A 19,872-nucleotide genomic window follows, 5' to 3' on the forward strand; every position below is an offset into this window, starting at 1 on the left:
ATTGTTGAGAACATCTAGAGGGACTATATGGAAGGTGGAGGTAGGAGAGAGAGAAGACAATGAAACTTTCTGAATGCAAGGCTTTTAAGATTCTTGGATGTTTTGTAGGTAACTGTTTTGTAGGTAGGGCTTCCCTGGTGGTTCAGTGGTAAAAATATGCCTGCTATCAGGAGACACAGGTTCACTTCCTGGGTCAAGAAGAATCCCTGGAGAAGGAAATGGCAGCCTACCCCAGTATTCTTGCCTGGGAAATCCCATGTACAGAGATCCTGACGGGCTACAGTCCATGGGGTTGCAGAGTTGCCAGATATGACTTAGTGGCTAAACAGCAACATTTTATAGGTAACAGAAATGGATGAAGATATGCTGCCAGAATTTTCACCTGTTAGCACGGGGCAGAGAAAGAACTAAGAGATGAATGGTTGTCACTCTGGCTCTGGATCTCGAGGTGGTAAACACATAAGCTAGAATGGAAAGAGGATGGAGAGAATACTGTAAAGTACAATGAATAAGAGAGGCTGTCTGAATGGGAAGGAAAGTTGAGAGGGAGAATGAAATTGAATGACTGAGATCTAGTGTGGTTGGTATCAAGGGCATATGTAGGAAGGAAAAATAAGTTTTGGGACTAATGTGTCATTTTGGACATTGAACCCATAGTCATTTAACAAACAGCTAGAAAAATAAAACTGGGGAAAAGTTAGGAGCTACAAAAGTGAATACAAAAGATATAAAAGTGAAAGTTAATTGCCCAGTGGCGAGGAAAGATTGAGCGACTTCACTTTCACTTTTCACTTTCATGCATCGGAGAAGGAATTGGCAACCCACTCCAGTGTTCTTGCCTGGAAAATCCCAGGGACGGTGGAGCCTGGTGGGCTGCCGTCTATGGGGTTGCACAGAGTCAGACACGACTGAAGCGACTTAGCAGCAGTAGCAGTAGGAAAGATTGAAGGCAAAAGGAGGAGGGGGCGGCAGAGGATGAGATGATTAGATAGCATCAGCAATTCAATTGACATGAATCTGAGGAAACTCCAGGAAGATAGTGAAAGATAGGGAAGCCTGGCATGCTGTATTCCATGGGGTCACAAAGAGTTGGACATGACTTAGTAAATGAACAACAGCAACAAATTGCCTGGAGATGAGCCACAGAAATAGATGAGGTCATCCAGTATCATAAAATATATAAAGACAAGATAAGTGATGACTAAATCCCTGAGAATATCTACTTTAGGAATAAAACAAGGCATTGTGTTTACAAATCTATTATCAAATTCTTATGCTGCTACATAATAATTGTTTAATCAAGTCAAATAGTGCGCTCTTAGGGCGATGACTGCATTATATTAACCTCTGTAGCCCTCACTTCTAACTTGGCTAATAGAGCTGATATTCAGTATATATTTCTTGAAAAAGTGAATATGCCATGAGTATCTGTAGTTTCTTAAAATTATCACTTGAAATGTAATTTTCATCCTTGTAATTAGAAATAAATACATTCTGATGCTTGTAGCAAAGAAAGACAAAATTTCTTGTACTTTATTTCTACTTGCTATCAAAAGTCGGACTTTTTCTAGTACTGATATTTTAAAGACAAATTATGTTAATATTATATAGCATCAGTGCATAAGTTGCATTTCCTTAGGGTGTCTGATGTTGACTAAATGCATAGTCATTAACATGTGTGGATCTGTTTTTTTGTTTTAAAATAGGAGTGGGAGTGTTAGTGGTTTGACACTTAAACTGATCCGAACATCTGTCTCCGAAATGTTGGAAACCCTCTCAGATGACGATTTTGTGAATGTAGCTTCAGTAAGTATATGATGATTGCACTTTTGTTGAGTTAAATCTGCAATTTTTATCTCTCTCTGATTTTAAGTGTCTGATTGTGTTTTGTCATAGATAGACTGAGATATTTCTGGTCCTATTACAAGACTGTCTTACTAAGCTGTTCTCTCTTGTTACTCATTCTCCTATACTTTCACACCAAGGTCCTTTCTCAGTGTTTGTGCCCATGAGAGAAATGATTAAAGCAATGAATATGAAGGGAAAACATTATATATATATTCTCCTTGACTCAGAGGAGCTTAAGCTGACATGCACCCCTGTACTCGTTGATGTCATTGTAACTCCTAATAAGTATTGACTTTGCAGTATAATTGTATGACTTTTTTGTTCATTATAATTCTCAACTTTCACACTGGACATATGTTCTTAATGTAGTATGTTTTTAAAGTTTATTTATTATTATTATTAACATGAGAACTAATAGATATTTGAATCTGCTTTCTTAAAAATCTTATTTCCAGGAACCATTTTAGACCTTTCTCTCATAAGTAGAGAGATTTGATTTCTGAAGCAAATAAAGGAGGACAGAATGAATGTTACTGTATTTCATTTTAATTCATAGTATTTTGGCAGAAAATTTCATGACTGTGCACTGGTTGATTTAATTTCATGTTTGAAGTGGTTATATTCATAGAGATGAAAGTAAAAGAAGATGTAATTGTGGTGAGGTCATTTTGTATTGAATGTAAGAGAATGGCTCTGCCTCTGAAACCATGTGGGAGGAAGTTAAAGCAGGTGGTTTACAGTCAGTTTACTCCCTTCACAGGAAGGGCACCCACTAGAAGATAAAGGTAGTCAGAGGAACTGAGTTAATCTCGTCAACCAGAGCCTCAAGTAGCTAGATAAATTGTTTACTAAGGGGAAGACAAATTACTTTGAAATGCTTTTAGCAGAATATCCCTAGCTAACGATGACATAGGGCTTCCCTTGTGACTAAGCTGGTAAAGAATTTGCCTGCAATGCAGGAGACCTGAGTTCAATCCCTAGTTTGGGAAGATCCCCAGGAGAAGGGAAAGGCTACCCATCCAGTATTCTGGCCTGGGCAATTCCATGGACTGTATAGTCCATGGGGTTGCAAAGAGTCAGACACAACTGAGAGACTTTCACACAGTTCAGTTCAGTTCAGTCGCTCAGTTGTGTCCGACTCCATGCACCCCCATGAATCGCAGCATGCCAGGCCTCCCTGTCCATCACCAACTCCCGGAGTTCACCCAGACTCACGTCCATCAAGTCAGTGATGCCATCCAACCATCTCATCCTCTGGTGTCCCCTTTTCCTCCTGCCCCCAATCCCTCCCAGCATCAGAGTCTTTTCCAATGAGTCAACTCTTCGCATGAGGTGGCCAAAGTACTGGAGTTTCAGCTTTAGCATTAGTCCTTCCAAAGAAATCCCAGGGCTGATCTCCTTCAGAATGGACTGGTTGGATCTCCTTGCATTCCAAGGGACTCTCAAGAGTCTTCTCCAACACCACAGTTCAAAAGCATCAATCCTTTGGTGCTCAGCCTTCTTCACAGTCCAACTCTCACATCCATACATGACTACTGGAAAAACCATAGCCTTGACTAGACGGACCTTTGTTGACAAAGTAATGTCTCTGCTTTTGAATATGCTATCTAGGTTGGTCATAACTTTCCTTCCAAGGAGTAAGCGTCTTTTAATTTCATGGGTGCAGTCACCATCTGCGGTGATTTTGGAGCCCAAAAAGATAAAGTCTGACCCTGTTTCCAGTGTTTCCCCATCTATTTCCCATGAAGTGATGGGACCAGATGCCATGATCTTCGTTTTCTGAATGTTGAGCTTTAAGCGAACTTTTTCACTCTCCACTTTCACTTTCATCAAGAGGCTTTTTAGTTCCTCTTCACTTTCTGCCATAAGGGTGGTGTCATCTGCATATCTGAGGTTATTGATATTTCTCCAGGCAATCTTGATTTCAGCTTGTGTTTCTTCCAGTCCAGCATTTCTCATGATGTACTCTGCATATAAGTTAAATAAACAGGGTGACAATATACAGCCTTGACGTACTCCTTTTCCTATTTGGAACCAGTCTGTTGTTCCATGTCCAGTTCTAACTGTTGCTTCCTGACCTGCATACAGATTTCTTAAGAGGCAGATCAGGTGGTCTGGTATTCCCATCTCTTTCAGAATTTTCCCGTTTATTGTGATCCACACAGTCAAAGGCTTTGGCATAGTCAATAAAGCAGAAATGGATGTTTTTCTGGAACTCTCTTGCTTTTTCCATGATCCAGCAGATGTTGGCAATTTGATCTCTGGTACCTCTGCCTTTTCTAAAACCAGCTTGAACATCAGGAAGTTCACGGTTCACATATTGCTGAAGCCTAGCTTGGAGAATTTTGAGCATTACTTTACTAGCGCGTGAGATGAGTGCAATTGTGCAGTAGTTTGAGCATTCTTTGGCATTGCCTTTCTTTGGAATTGGAATGAAAATTGACCTTTTCCAGTCCTGTGGCCACTGCTGAGTTTTCCAAATTTGCTGGCATATTGAGTGCAGCACTTTCACAGCATCATCTTTCAGGATTTGAAATAGCTCCACTGGAATTCCATCACCTCCACTAGCTTTGTTCGTAGTGATGCTTTCTAAGGCCCACTTGACTTCACATTCCAGGATGTCTGGCTCTAGGTGAGTGATCACACCATCGTGATTATCTGGGTCTGGAAGATCTTTTTTCACAGTTCTTCTGTGTATTCTTGCCATCTCTTCTTAATATCTTCTGCTTCTGTTAGGTCCATACCATTTCTGTCCTTTATTGAGCCCCTCTTTGCATGAAATGTTCCCTTGGTATCTCTAATTTTCTTGAAGAAATGTCTAGTCCTTTCCATTCTGTTGTTTTTCTATATTTCTTTGCACACTCAAGGGTAACATAAATAGAACTTGCTGGGGACCAGCTTCAGCAGAGTTCAGGGATACCCTCAGGATGAACGGCATTGGTGAATGAATGACACGGGGAGGCCAAGCTTCAGTGAGCAAGGCCCATAACTTTATTTTCAAAAGGAACTTTTATAACCTGACTTGTACATAGAGAGAAATGAAAGATGCAAGGTCATGCAGAGTCAGCCCAAACACTGCAGCAATTTTTCCCTTATTGAAAGCAGGATTTTTTTCTGTATGCCTTTCCATAAACAAGGGTCTTATGCTATGTACCTTATCTTCTGGCCTGGAGGCCTGTTGACATTTTGTGACCCGTTTTTGATAACGGTTGATCAACCAGAAAACTTGTTTTCCCTTGAAGTGTTTTTTCTTTATATTTCTAATCTGTGTCCGCCTCAGAAAGTACTAAACAGAGTTACATTCTCACGGAGCAAAGGTGCAGTGGGTCACAACAAAGAAAGAACTTATTAGGTCAAAGGTGTGATGTGGTTAATACCAAGGCTACTACTTGTGTTTCTTACATTCCAATACATTAACTAATGCACTCCCAGGTGCACAATGGATAAGGGATATGGGAACTTGGCAGCAAGCATTGGCCCAATCACGAAGCCCTTTACCAGTACTATTCTAATAATTTTTCACCCCTTAAAGGGCTCTGTGCCCATTAGGACTTTTAGAAAGTTTAGGCTTCCCGTACCTTGCATGGTTGGGAAGTTATGAACAATCATGTGTGTTAGTTGTAAGAGTAACGAAAAACCTGTCAAGCAAGCTAGCATGCCAACGGAGGGGTTAGAATAGAAATATTCGTTTCATGCCCAGGAGACTTGTCAACTTAGAGCCCTAAGTTGATTTTCTCCAGAGAAAGGTGGTTGGGGATAGCCCCCTGCTAATATCAGAAGAGTGGTTGAAAGGCATAACATAGTGAACAGTAGACAGACAGATTTTGGTTTCGGGGTACATGCTCGAGCAGGTCCAGGGAATCCCTCGAGTCCTGATCCGCCTTTGCCTGTCAGGTCTTCTCCGCATGACCTTTGTCATGGGTGGAATCTCCCATGGTGGCTCCCGGCAAGAACTCAAGATCAGTGTGGCAAGATGGCTTTAAAAATACCTAGTAGGTAATATAACACTCTGGGTAATAAACAGGAAATATTTCATGGTTTAAATACTCCCACTATACAAGGAACCCTGCAAACCTCTTTTGAGACTTATTTCATCTGGCCCCAGAACAGTGTCTTCAATACAGTAAGGGAGGATCTGTTCTATTAGTGTTCTAAGGCTACTTAACCAGAATAATGCAGACTAGGTGGCTTTAACTGAAGAAATTTTTCTCTCACAGTGCTGGAGGGTGTAAGTCCAAGATCATGGTGCCAGCAGGGTCAGGTTCTCCTGAGGCCACTTTCTTGGCTTGCAAACTGCTGCCCTCTTGCTGCCACTTCATTTGGTCATCCTTCTGTGCAGACTGATTTCTCTTCTTCTCCTTATAAGGACACCAATGATATTGGTGTCATATGCTCTTACCCTGATGGTCTCATTTTTTTTTTTCCATGTGTCCCCTCCCTCTTTTTTAAAAATTTATCTGTTCTTTAACTGAAGGATGATTGCTTTACAGAATTTTGTTGTTTTCTGTCAGTTCATTAAAAAAGATTACCTATGTTTACTGTTACATTTGGAGATAGTAGGGATTAGGACTTCAACATAGGAATTTCAGGGGGAGACAGTTCAGCTCATAACACCTAGGAACTGCCCTCCATGCCCAATTCTTTCTGTGTTTTATCTGAACATTTAGCAGTCCTTTAGCTTAGCCAAGAAAGTATTATTCATTCAGTCATGTCCAACTCTTTGAAACCCCATGGACTATAGCCCACTAGGGTCCTCTGTCCATAGAATTCTCCAGGCAAGAATACTGGATTGTATACTGACTCCCTTCTCCAGAGGACCTTCCCAACCTAGGAATGAAAACCAGGTTTCCTACATTGTAGGCAGATTCTTTACCTTCTGAACAACCAGGGAAACCCTAGCTTGTTTATATCCTTGATATTATTAGTAAAGTTTGATATTACATAAGAGCTCTGATTAATGTTAGTCTGATTTTATAACCTGACTCCATGTGTTATCTCATAACATATTCAACAAAATGTGTACAAGTAAAATGTAATGGTCAGTCTCTGAAATAAATTGATTAGAGAAGGTAATCAATTAATTTATATATAAACATATTTATTATAACTGCATTGGAAAGGTTGTTAACAAAATGTTATGTTTGGCATAGCAAAGAGGAAATTGTAAAAACACTAAATTCAGTACAGATTTGGCATATCAAATGAAATTTATATAAAACCAGCTGACATTAAACATGACTAATGTCTTAATATGGCTTCTTCCTGGTTCTCACTCATGGATTCCAGTGTAAATGGATTTATTTGTGACATGGTCCCAAGAAAAACAAGGAAGCGAGACAAGGAAAGGAAGGAAACCAATTAAAGAAATTTAATTTAAAGGAACTCAATCCTACTGAGGATGTCTAGAAGCTATATAGTATATGAACTGTTATTCTGCCTCAAAGTCAAGTGAACTGGGGTTTTAAGTGTGTACCAGCATTCCATATGTGTGGAGATAATAGACTCCAGTCATAATAGAACTGAAACAGAAAGTTGCAGGTGATGGTAGCTAGAAACCTGCCCAGAATCCACTATATTCAGTTAATAGTCCTTAAAGATGGCATCTAACATGTCATTCAAAACCAGTGTTTCCTCATTGATTTTTTTATATGGATGATCTTGCCATTAATGAAAGTAGGGTCTTAAAGTCCTCTACTATTACTGTCTTACAGTCATTTTTCCTTTTGTGTCTGTTGCTATTTGCTTTATGTATTTAGGTGTTCCTATGTTGTGTGCATAGCTATTTACAAGTGCTATATTCTCTTGTTAAATTGATCCTTTTACCATTTAAAAGTTCCTGACAGGGTAACCATTGTTTTTTTATGAGTGGATACAGTCTTGTGCCAGGACATTAGTGGACTTCATGCCATGGTTCAAAGTATAAACTGCATCTTGATGGACAGCATTTTAATTCAAAGACTGAAATCTCCAAGTTGGAGCTTTCACATTTAAGAGGCTATCCCAATGTTGTTTTTTTTTTTTTTTTTTTTTTTCCAGACTGGCAGTTCCCAACTGATGCATTATATCATAGACCCAGTGGATTCTGTGGTCATTTGTTTGTTGTTAGACCTCCTTTACCATAAAACAGATTGCTTGATTTAATGTGAGGTTATGCAACATTCTATAATGATAACCCTTCATGATAAATCAGACAGTTCAGAGGATTATCTTAGTGGATGAGGAAATGTAAACAGGAAAAGGAACGCTTAACTGAAATATGTATCAATAACAAGGAAAACAAAATTGACCATACCCCATTCCAGAATTATAAATAAAGACTGGTTATAACCTATTTGATATCAAGTTGTTAAATGTCTTTTTAAAGAGTGATACTGTTTTGAATTCTCACCACTGGATGATTTCCAGTGGGTTGGCCATTCACCAGTGGCAATAGGTATACATGCTAGGTGAGAAAGAGCCTGTATTTTTAGGTCCACGTAAATTCCCTTTCTCTCTGCTACCTGGTTATTGCATTTATTTGCAGTTCCTACATACAAAGGCTGGATGACTTCCAGTGGACGAATCCTCCTATCCACTCATTTAGTACCTCCTCTGTAATGAATCGGAGGAGTACTCCAGTACTCTTGCCTGGAAAATCCCATGGACAGAGGGCCTGGTGGGCTGTAGTCCATGGGGTCGCTAAGAGTCAGACACAGTTGAGTGACTTCACTTTCACTTTTCACTTTCATGCATTGGAGAAGGAAGGGGCAACCCACTCCAGTGTTCTTGCCTGGAGAATCCCAGGGACGGGGCAGCCTGGTGGGCTGCCGTCTATGGGGTTGCACAGAGTCAGACGTGACTGAAGCGACTTAGCAGCAGCTGTAATGAATGTTGTCCAGTGGTGATTGATTTCAAACAGACGTCTGCACACTTGATGCCTGCTCCCATAGATCCATCCTTATGCTTCTCCAGAACTCTTTTGTCTTGGGAAGGTCTTCCAGTCTTGATTCTTCAAGGGCATTGGCCAACCAGCCAAGCCATTTGCCACTGTGCAAGAGTCCACGTGTTTTCTTATCTCAGTCTGCTTACTTCTTCACACCAAGTTAATACCCAGGTGGTTTTTGCCTCGTAATCCATCAACATCCATTCCCTGGCATGTTCTCCCACTATCTGCTGATTCATATTAAACAAATATTGCATCTCTTTTGTTGCGTATTTTCTTCTGTTACCCTGGAACAGAGACTATTTTTCCAGGTAAGCTATGTTGAGACCTGGTCTATTTGTTGGCTAGAACCATGAGGAAGATGAGCTCAGATCTTGAGGATAGCAGGCTTCATCATGTATGCTCTTTAGCATGGAAAAACTACTATGCTCTAAGGGGAAGAGGTTACTTCTGCCTATTCAGAGGGTATAGGGGAACCTGGAAGTTCAGTGTTCTCAGTCCTATTCACTGGATGTCCCCATTCTCCTTTGAAATAGTTCATGAGGTAGGATTCAAGTACAAGTGGCTTGTATGGAAAGTAATTCTGGGAAAGATTTAGACAAATGTAAGAAGTAAAACCAAAAAAGAAGAGAACTAATACACAATGGACTACCAAATAGGTTACCACTCAGAGTTAATAGATGTAATCCTTGGAAATTCTGAGAACCAATGTAGATTGCAAGAATTGAAATTATTCTTTTTTTCCAAGCGGACGATATGTTAGAGCATTTGAAGTTAATGATGGCTCCCAAGGAATGTTAATTTCCTAGTGTTCCCAGGCCACCATGGGCACAAGCAGAAGGCTCCCAGAAACCTCGTGCAACTAAATTTGAGATGACATGTGTGGAAATATGGGTGGGGCACGAGTAGCATCTACTTAAGTTGAAACTGAACAATACTTTTAAAAGTATGTTTTAAAAGACTTCCTGACTAAACAATAGAAATGAATTTGAATGAATTTTGTGCTTTCAACATTTAGCCAGCAACTAATGATTCTTTCCTAACTAAAATAAAGAACTTTGATGGAATTGTGATTGACCTTTGCTTTTCCTGAAAATATAGCTGTCAAATGTGTGTTTCTTTAAAGAGAGTTGTTAACTAAGTTCTTTTGAAACAAAATTGCAAGATGTTTCCTTGTGATCTCAGTGAATCAGGTTAATACAGACTTTACTGATGTATTGACAGCTCTCTGACAGCTCACAGTAAATCCTTGCTGGGGCATGCTCACATGATGTAGCTTGAATATGTGACTGAAAGCATGTAAGTAAAGTGAATATGTTGCTTTTAAAAAGAACTCTGCATGCATTTGATATGGAAGTAATATATCTCAATATCTCAGGTTAAAATTATGGAAATATCTCAGTTACATATTCAAAAATAGGGGAGAAGAGTGATATTAAAAGATATATAATTCGTGCAAGTTCTAAGATGAATATTGCAAAAAATATTTGAAAGATGAAGTCATAGTGATTTCACACTCTACTCCTAGAGAAATTTATTAGTGGTCTTAGTTCCTAGTATAATGGCTTGTTTGGTTGAGATTCATTAGTATAATTTACTTTATTTTAGTGGTTTATGGCTGTTATTTACCATAAGGAGATACTTTTGTCAACTATACTCTGATTTTTTATTAACTATATATTTTTGTTTGCTTTTGTTAATCTGAGAAAACTGATTAGTACATTTTCAGAATTGAAAAGTCACTAAATGATAATAACTTATATTATTCCAGACATAAATTTGTTCTTCAGAAAATAAATACAAACAAGATCTAAAGTAGATATTTGTCATTGTTTATCTAGTTTATGTATTAATCTTTAATTTCATCATATCATAGTGAATTCTTAGAGTTAATTTTTCTTACCACTGCTCATGATGTGCAGGGAGTGGTCTATGTGTTTTTAATAGTTACTCATTTGTTCTCTACAACAACCTTGTGAGGGAGATAATATTACTGACGTAAACTTTATAAAGAAATAGAAAATGTAGTTTGCTATTTCCAGTGTATTCTCTTAGCAAAACTGTTAGCCTTTGCCCTGCCAAATTTGCCTGTTACTCCAGGTATCTCTTGACTTCCTATTTTTGCATTCCAGTCCCCTATAATGAAAAGGGTATCCTTTTTGGGTGTTATTTCTAGAAGGTCTTGTAGGTCTTCGTGGAACTGTTCAACTTCAGCTTCTTCAGCATTACTGGATAGGACAGAGACTTGGATTACGGTGATATTGAATGGTTTGCCTTGGAAATGAACAGAGATGATTCTGTCGGGGGAATCTGTAATTTCCTTGGTTCTGTCTTGTTGCAACAAAAATTTGAAGCAATGGACAGACCAGTGTTACAGCCCTCAGATGGACCAGTGTTACAGTGCTGTGTTACAACTCCGTTTTATTTAGAAAGTAAAGGAAAATACATCCTCAGGGCGTGAGGGTGTGCTGACCGAAAAGACGCAAAGTCAAGACAGTCCCCTGGCTCAGTTTTGGCTCCTCTTGTTAAATGATTTTTTTTTCTTTTTCCCTGAGCCTGCCCTATGTAAACTGGGCTAGCCAGGAGGGCTCTTTGTTTTACCTGAGGTCCTCACTCTGGTCCTCAGACCTTACTTTGTACTATTTTTTTCCCTTCTTTGTCTATTAGCCACCACTATTTTGGACTCCTTTTTCCTATTTTAATGACCTAACAATTCTATCTTTTTGAGATTGCATCCAAGTACTGCATTTCAGACTCTTGATGACTATGAGGGCTACTCCATTTCTTCTAAGGGATTCTTGCCCACAGTAGTAGATATAATTGTCATATGAGTTAAATTCACCCATTCCAGTCCATTTTAGTTCACTGATTCCTAAAATGTTGATGTTCACTCTTGCCATCTGTTTGACCACTTCCAATTTACCTTGATTCATGGACCTAACATTCCAGGTTCCTATGCAATATTGTTCTTTACAGCATTGGATTTTACTTGCATCACCAGTCACATCCACAACTGGGTGTTGTTTTTGCTTTGGCTCTGTCTCTTCATTCTTTCTGGAGTTATTTTTCCACTGTTCTCCAGGTGCATATTGGGCACCTACCAAGCTGGGGAGTTCATCTTTCAGTGTCATATCGTTTTGCCTTTTCACACTGTTCATGGGGTTCTCAAGGCAAGAATACTGAAGTGGTATGCCATTCCCTTCTCCAGTGGACCACATTTTGTCAGAACTCTCCACAGTGACCTATCTGTCTTGGGTGGCCCTGCACGGCCTGGCTCATAGTTTCATTGGGTTAGACAAGGCTGTGGTCCATGTGATTAGACTGGTTAGTTTTCTGTGATTGTGGTTTTCATTCCATCTGGCCTCTGAGGAATAAGGATAAGAGGCTTATGGAAGCTTCCTGATGGGATATACTGACTGAGGGGGAAACTGGGTCTTGTTCCAATGGGCGGCGCCATGCTTGGTAAATTTTTAACCCAATTTTCTGTTGATGGGCGGGGCTGTGTTCCCTCCCTGTTGTTTGACCTGAGGCCAAACTATGATGGAGGTAATGAAAATAATGGCTACTTCCTTCAAAAGGTCCATGCACACACTCAGTGCCCCGACCCTGCAGCAGGCCACTGCCAGCCCACACCCCGACTGAGACTCCTGAACACTCACAGGCCAGTCTGGGTCAGCCTCTTGTGGGGTCACTGCTCCTTTCTTCTGTGTCCTGGTGCACAGAGTTTTGTTTGTGCCCTCCAAGAGTGTGTTTCCCCAGTCCTGTGTAAATTCTGGTGGCTCCATGGTGGGAAATGGCAACCTCCTCCAAGAGGGCTTATGCCACACCAGGTCAGCTACACCCAGAGTCCCTGCCCCTGTGGCAGGCCACTGCTGACCCGTACCTCTGCAGGAGACACTCAAAACACTCAAAAGCAAGTCTGGCTCAGTTTCTGTGGGGTCTCCTGGTGCTTACAAGGTTTTATTTGTAGTAGCTTTTCTAAGGGAGAAGCCAGGATTGGAGCATAGCCATATTCATTTTTTAGTCTAGATTTATCCACAAAGTTATGTGACTGGCTCCTGAAGGAAATTATAAAAAAGTTTACTAATTTTAGTGCATATCTGATGTATTTAAGTAAAATTCCAAACTATTACATTTCTTAGAAATTCAAAAGTAGAGTATGATTAGGTTATAAAAACAAGGAGAAATGCTTCTTTTAAGTCTAAATTTATTACTAACTTTTGAAGAAGAAAATTATGTTTTAGTAGAGGAATTCTTTTAAGAAATCTGCTTTATTTTGACTTGAAAAAACATATATGAATTGGATTATTATAATTACAAATAAATACTTAGACATTGTATCTGGATTATATATCTTGCTTAGGTATCTTTTTATAAATTTATTTACTTCCTTTATCATATGTCCTCTTGTTTCAGTCATACTACCTAGATTGTTATGTGCATTTATATAATATTTAATGTTAAAAACTACTCCAGTACTCTTGCCTGGAAAATCCCATGGACAGAGGAGCCTGGTAGGCTGCAATCCATGGGGTCGCTAAGAGTCAGATACGACTTGAGCGACTTCACTTTCACTTTTCACTTTCATGCATTGGAGAAGGAAATGGCAACCCACTCCATGATCTTGCCTGAAGAATCCCAGGGACGGGGGAGCCTGGTGGGCTGCCGTCTATGGGGTCACACGGAGTCGGACACAACCGAATTGACTTAGCAGTAGCTTAGCAATGTCAAAAATATCAACCTCATAATTTAAAAGAAATTCTTCAGTTTTATTAGTTAGGTGAAAATAAAATACCTGAAAGCAATACATATAAAGAGAATTAATTCTTATGCAACATTTGGGTCAAAGGAAAGTAAAATCCTATTTCTGTCTTTAACAGATAGGCCTTTCTCATTAAATAGAAATGTAACAATCTAACTAGGTAGAGATTCAACAGGAAATAAAACCTGCTAACACAGTTCTTCGGAGAAGGCAATGGCACCCCACTCCAGTACTCTTGCCTGGAAAATCCCATGGATGGAGGAGCCTGATGGGCTGCAGTCCATGGGGTCGCTAAGAGTCGGACACGACTGAAGTGACTTAGCAGCAGCAACACAGTTATTATCTCCTGGACTGTGTGTGTGTGTAGGCACACAGATGTGCCTGTATATATTTTTCTTTCTGAAACTATTTGAAAGTCTAAGAAAGAGATATTACAACTTTTAGCTGTTGTAGTTTCAGGGAGGCATAATAATAAGGCACTGAGGAAACATGGTAGTGATTCTGTAAATTTGACAATAATCTTCCCACAAAGCCTGCCTGCATTTCTCTTCATCCTCACACCTGAGATCACGTCTGCCGTCCAGAGTCTGATGCAGTCTGTATGAACGCTTTCCCAGTGTTGCCTAGAACCACCAGACAGAAAAATCAAGCAGCTTCTCACCTTTAGGCTTATATATCTAAGTTTCTTTTTTTTTTGAGACCGGTAATTTTTGTGCTTCAATCACACATAAGATGTCAAAACAAATATTGCATCATTTCCTAGTGTTTCTGTAATCTCCATGGCTGTTCTTTGTTACAGAAAGGAAGCCTGCTGTTAGACAAAGCTTTAATGCACGCATAATGTAGCTGTTTTCCCACTAATCCAGTTATATGCTTTGATAGAAGTAAGTCGTAGATGATAAGAGCAGCAATTCAATCACAGCATGTTCTGATTTACAAGCAAGATTTCAAATGTTGACACAAAGAGGGGAATTTGTTTATGAAAGTGAGCAAGCTTGACATTTTAAGAGTAAAATACTGCAAGCCAGTGAAGGATGAAAGGAAAATGTAAGCTGATGGTGGGCAATATGTAAAAATTAACAACTGAGGAAGATGGTCTTGTGTTCAAAAAGAAAAAAAAACCACGTTATCTTTTTATTTAAGGACTAGATTGAAATGTTATTTATGATCTAGTAAATCTGTGAGTCAGTTTTCTTGTAGGAAGCTCTTCTAATTTATGGTCATTATAAAACTCTTTCTAAATGTTATTTATGATTTAGTAAATCTTTGAGTCAATTTTCTTATAGGAAGTCCTCCTAATTTATGGTCATTATAAAATTCTATCTTTGATTACTCATCAAAAAATAATTAAAATATAGTTCCTTATATTTGCTATTAGCTGTACAAGATAGCCTTTTAAAAATAAATAAATAAACACTACTCTTTACCCAATTGTAGTCATGAAGCAGTAGTTCTAGAGGTGACAATCTGTAAATGCCAGGGCAAAATAAAATGTGAGACCCCATAGCCTTATTGGAGGCTGGGAAGGGATGATCATGATGAAAGGATCTGGTAACAGTAGTCAGGTTCACCTCTGGTTAAGTGTCCTGTGTCCCAACCTTCTCACAATCCTGCCTCTTAGATGGACTCATAAAATTGCATAGAGATAATGCAGTTGGCTTCCCTGATGGCTCAGCTGGTAAAGAATCTGTCAACAATGCAGGAGACCCAGCTTTGATCCCTGGGCTCAGAAGATCCCCTGGAGAAAGAAATAGCAATGCACTCTAGTATTCTTGCTTGAAAAACCCCATGGACAAAGGAGCCTGGGGGGCTATAGTCCATGGTGTCACAGAGTCAGACATGACTTAGTGACTTCACCACCACCACCATGTGAGCTTATACAATCAACCTAAGGCCTGAGAGATTAGCTCTTTTCCTTCTCTTTGAAATGGACAGAATCATATTTAACTTGCCACCCTTTGTTGAGAACCAAATGGAATAACATGTAAAGTACTCTTTTTATTGTAACCATTATTCTGGTTATTATTTTTGTTATCTTTCAACACTTTTCTACCAACCATTAGCATACAGTTCTTTGTGAATATGTCACCTTTCTTCAAGTCTGAACATTAATAAATTTGCTCAGATTTATATACATTATTGGATAAGTACAGATAGAGAGGTCTCCCTCCTCAGTAGAGATTTACAATGCCTAGTAATTAAGATATTGTCAATCTGTGGGAAGGAGGGATGGGTCAGCTGTCAGCACCCCCTAAAGAAAATCAGGACTTCCTCATCTTGTGATCCCTTGCCTAAAACACACCTACTGCTTATGCATGACCCCTGGCCCTCTTCCCATTCCTCTGTGGGGATTTAAGATGGCACTCTGGCTATTGGTACTGCGATTGGTATTGCTGTGAGTAATAAGCAGCAGTCTTTGCTCTCTGACCCCAAAAGCTTCCATTTTTCTGCCAGTATCTGTGAAGCTATAGGAGGATTACTCGTTAACTTGGAAGAAGGATAAAATCTCAGAAACTTCCCAGTTCTTGGCTTGACAGTTTAATACCAGCTAATGTCAGAGTGGGGGTTTGTTTAAATATCAAATCACAGTGTATATGCAAGAAAGACATGATTTGGATTGTTCACTTTCCTATTTGATTTAAATTTCAGGGTTTTTTTCTAAAATACCCTTGAGTGTTCCTAGACAAGGGCATGCTTTTCTTAGATAGGAACTTTCCTTCTCTGCATATGACAGTGAGCACATTTGTTGGTTATGGAACAAAACTTAAATTTAAAAGTGATTTCTCCACCCTTGCAAAACAAGCCCTTTTTGCCAGGGTTCAAGTATAATAAAAGACATTTAGTATGCCAGTACAATTATATGACAAATGAATTTTAGGAGAGTGATTTCATTTCATGTCTTATACAATCGTCATCTGTCTAGGAAAACTTGATGTTGATTCATATCTCATTTATGTCAGTGAACAAGAATATTGTAGTTTATGCCCTTCCTACTTAAAGTGAGGTCTCTGGCCAAGCAGCCTGAACAGCACCTGCAGCCTGTAAGAAATGCAGAATCTCGAACTCCACCCCAGACTTAAGAGCCAGAATCTGCATTTAGCTAGTCTCCCAGGTGATTATTAAGCAATGAGGAAATCAGGGTACTTTAGGGAGGTGCTGTGAGCGAAGTCATTGGACTTCGCTATTGAGGCACCTGTCTGGGCCTTGTTATGACTAATCATGCTTATCATTGTCTTAGAGTCTGACATCTTTGTAATCAGAATTACTAGTACTATGGAAATTTGTGAATATTTTATTTTATAGCCATTTGCTTTTTGGAGGAAAGTACTAAAAAAGAGAAGAAAGAAGGAGTAGAATTATGTTCATTAAAAGAACCAAAGTTTTCTCTCTTTTATATACTTGTACTTTTAAGGAAAAAAAGAAATCTGAATCACTGTGCTGTATACTTGAGCACAAGTGTACAAGTAAGTACAAGTATGTACTTGTAGTACGTACTTGTACAATATTGTACTAAGACAATATTGTAAATCAAATATATATCAATTTTTGATACTTATTTTTATTGATTGATTGCTTTACAGTGTTGGTTTGATTTCTGTCATACATCAACATGAATTAACCATAGGTACACATAAATCTCCTCCCTCTTGAATCTTTCTCCCACCTCCTGCCCATTCCCCCCATCTAGGTTATTACAGAGCCTCAGTTTGAGGCTCCATGAGTCATACAGCAAATTCCCATTGGCTGTCTATTTACATATGTTAGTGTATATGCATCCATGCTACTGTCCATTCATCTCACCCTCTCCCTCCTCTCCCCTTGTCCATAAGTCAGTTCTCTATGCCTGCATCTCCACTGCTGCTCTTTAAGCAGGCTCATCAGTACCATCCTTCTAGATTCCATGTGCAGTGCTGTGCTTGGTGGCTCAGTCGTGTCTGACTCTTGAGACCCCATAGACTGTAGCCTGCCAGGCTCCTCTATCCATGGGATTCTCCAGGCAAGAATACTGGAGTGGGTTGCCATTTCCTCCTCCAGTCCAACTCTTTAGGACCCCATAGACTGCAGCCCTCCAGGCTGCTCTGTCCATGGAATTTTCTAGGCAAGAATACTGGAGTGGGTTGCCATTCCCTTCTCCATCTAGATTCCATATATATGCATTAATATACAATATTTGTTTTTATCACTTCATTCTGTATAATGGGCTCTATGTTCATCGACCTCATTAGATCTGACTCAAATCATTCCTTGTTGTGGCTGCATTGTATTCCATTTTATTTATGTACTGCAGCTTCCTTATCCATTCATCTGTCAACAGGCAACTAGGTTGTTTTCATGTCCTGGCTATTGTAAATAGTGCTGCAATGAACATTGGGATACATGTCTTTTTCAGTTCTGGTTTCTTCAGGGTATATGCCTAGAAGTGGTTTTGCTGGGTCATATGGTGGTTTTATTCCTATTTTTTAAGGAATTTCCATCTTCCGTAGTGGCTGTATCAATTTACATTCCCACCAGCAGTGTAGGAGGGTTCCCTTTTCTCCACACCCTCTCCAGTATTTGTTGTTGGTGTATTTGTTTTTTTTTTTTTTATTATGGCCATTCTTTCTGGTGTGGGGTGATATCTCCTTGCAGTTATGATTAGCATTTCTCTAATGATGAATGATGTTGAGCATTTCTTCATGTGTTTATTAGCCATCTATATGACTTAGCATAGCATAGCATAGCATGCCTTCTTTAGAGAAGTGTGTGTTTAGGTCTTTTGCCCACTTTTTGATTGGGTTGTTTGTTTTTATGATATTGAATTGTGTGAGTTCCTTGTATACTTTGGAAATTAAAAGTTTGCTTGTAAGGCAAAAGAAAAAATGAGTGCTTCTTAAAATTTTATTCATTTAAAAAACATAAAAATTATAGGCTGTGCAGAAAAGACTGTATAAAGGATAAATTTAGGAATGATAACAACAGGGCAAGTGATCAAGGTTATTTAGTTTTTGAAAAGAGAGAATACCAGAGGATAATTTAATTGCTTTGCAAGTATAAGGAAAGCTTATAAGAAGGTGTTGACAGTATGATAAATATATTCTCCATTAATTATATGATGAACTAAAGTTTTAGGTAATTAGAAATTAGTTGTATTTGCAGTTTGAAATAGCAAAGGAAGGTGAGGCAGAGAGGCAGAGGAAATACTTTCATTTTGAATTGAACTGTAGTTTTTTAAAAACTATGAGAACTATTGACTTGTTTGTTGAGGCCAGAAGAATTATGAAAAGACTTCACATCCAGTAATAACAGATCAGCATTTATGAGTACAATTTTCAAAGTTCAGCCGTACCTCAGAGATATTGCAGATTCAGTTCCAGGCACCACAATAAAGCAAGTTTCACGAATGTTTTTAGTTACCCAATACATATGAAGGTTATGTTTTCACTATACTGTAGTCTATCAAGAATGCAATAGCATTATGTCTAGCAAAACCAAAATACATATTGTAATTAAAAATACTGTAATGCTAAAATATGTTAATCATCACCCGAGCCTTCAGTAAGTTTTAATCTTTTTGCTGATGAAGGGTGCTTCCTTGATGCTGACCGTTGGTTGCCGGATCAGGGTGGTGATTGCTGAAAGTTGGGGGAGCTGGCAATTTCTTAAAATAAGACGAGTAAAGTTTGCTAGAGGAAAAATTTCTGCATAGATGTCAGAATTTTATAGTAAATTTAAATCAGTGATGAAATAGTTTTGTGTTTGTAAGTGACCAGAGTCATCCTGATTCATTGTTAGTGTGTCATATCTCTGCTCTGTAAACACATTAGGTGTTCTTTCTCATTGTGTTCTTCAGGCAAATCCAACCATCATCACAAAAGTTCTTTTTTCAACTAGGTAAGCTGTTCCAGGTAATCAGCTTTGTGACCACTAAAATATTAAGCATACTGACCAGCTCTGCATCATGAGTTGGTGAAGAGAAAGTGAGAACGCTTGACACGTGATCATTTGATCATTTTAGTAAAGCTTCATCTGAGAGCTGGCACTCAAATTTCCACAGGGCTATGAAAATATACTTGTGTTAGGAATAATATGGATATGATTATTGTATCTCAAGAATGTTGGGGAGACAGCCGTCCATATTTCTAGTTGAGTGAGTGCTCTGGAGTCAGAATTGTACACTGGTTACTTATAAAGCTGTTTGAGAAAATACAAATATCAATGAGAGATGAGCAAGGAAGCTAAATACAAATTAATTCTAGAGCAAAAGAGTAGCATATGCTTGCTTGAAATTCTTCTAAATGCCTATAATTAGAGAGGTTCAAAAGTTTTCTGTCCCAAAATGTAAATTGACTATATTAAAAAA

General features: G+C 38.9%; 1 protein-coding gene across 8 annotated transcripts in view; it reads left to right on the forward strand.

Moving 5' to 3' along the window:
• The window catches only part of CACNA2D1 (calcium voltage-gated channel auxiliary subunit alpha2delta 1), a 520,469-nt gene that overhangs the window by 392,926 nt on the left and 107,671 nt on the right, over positions 1-19,872 (forward strand). For all 8 annotated transcript variants that reach the window (XM_070787669.1, XM_070787670.1, XM_070787671.1 and 5 more), the window contains exon 10: positions 1,707-1,806. In XM_070787669.1, the coding sequence (XP_070643770.1) occupies positions 1,707-1,806 (100 nt within the window). The remainder of the gene's footprint in view (positions 1-1,706; positions 1,807-19,872) is intronic.

The sequence above is a fragment of the Bos indicus genome, chromosome 4, assembly GCF_029378745.1.
Source record: "Bos indicus isolate NIAB-ARS_2022 breed Sahiwal x Tharparkar chromosome 4, NIAB-ARS_B.indTharparkar_mat_pri_1.0, whole genome shotgun sequence".
In the NCBI taxonomy this organism is placed as follows: Eukaryota; Metazoa; Chordata; class Mammalia; order Artiodactyla; family Bovidae; genus Bos; species Bos indicus.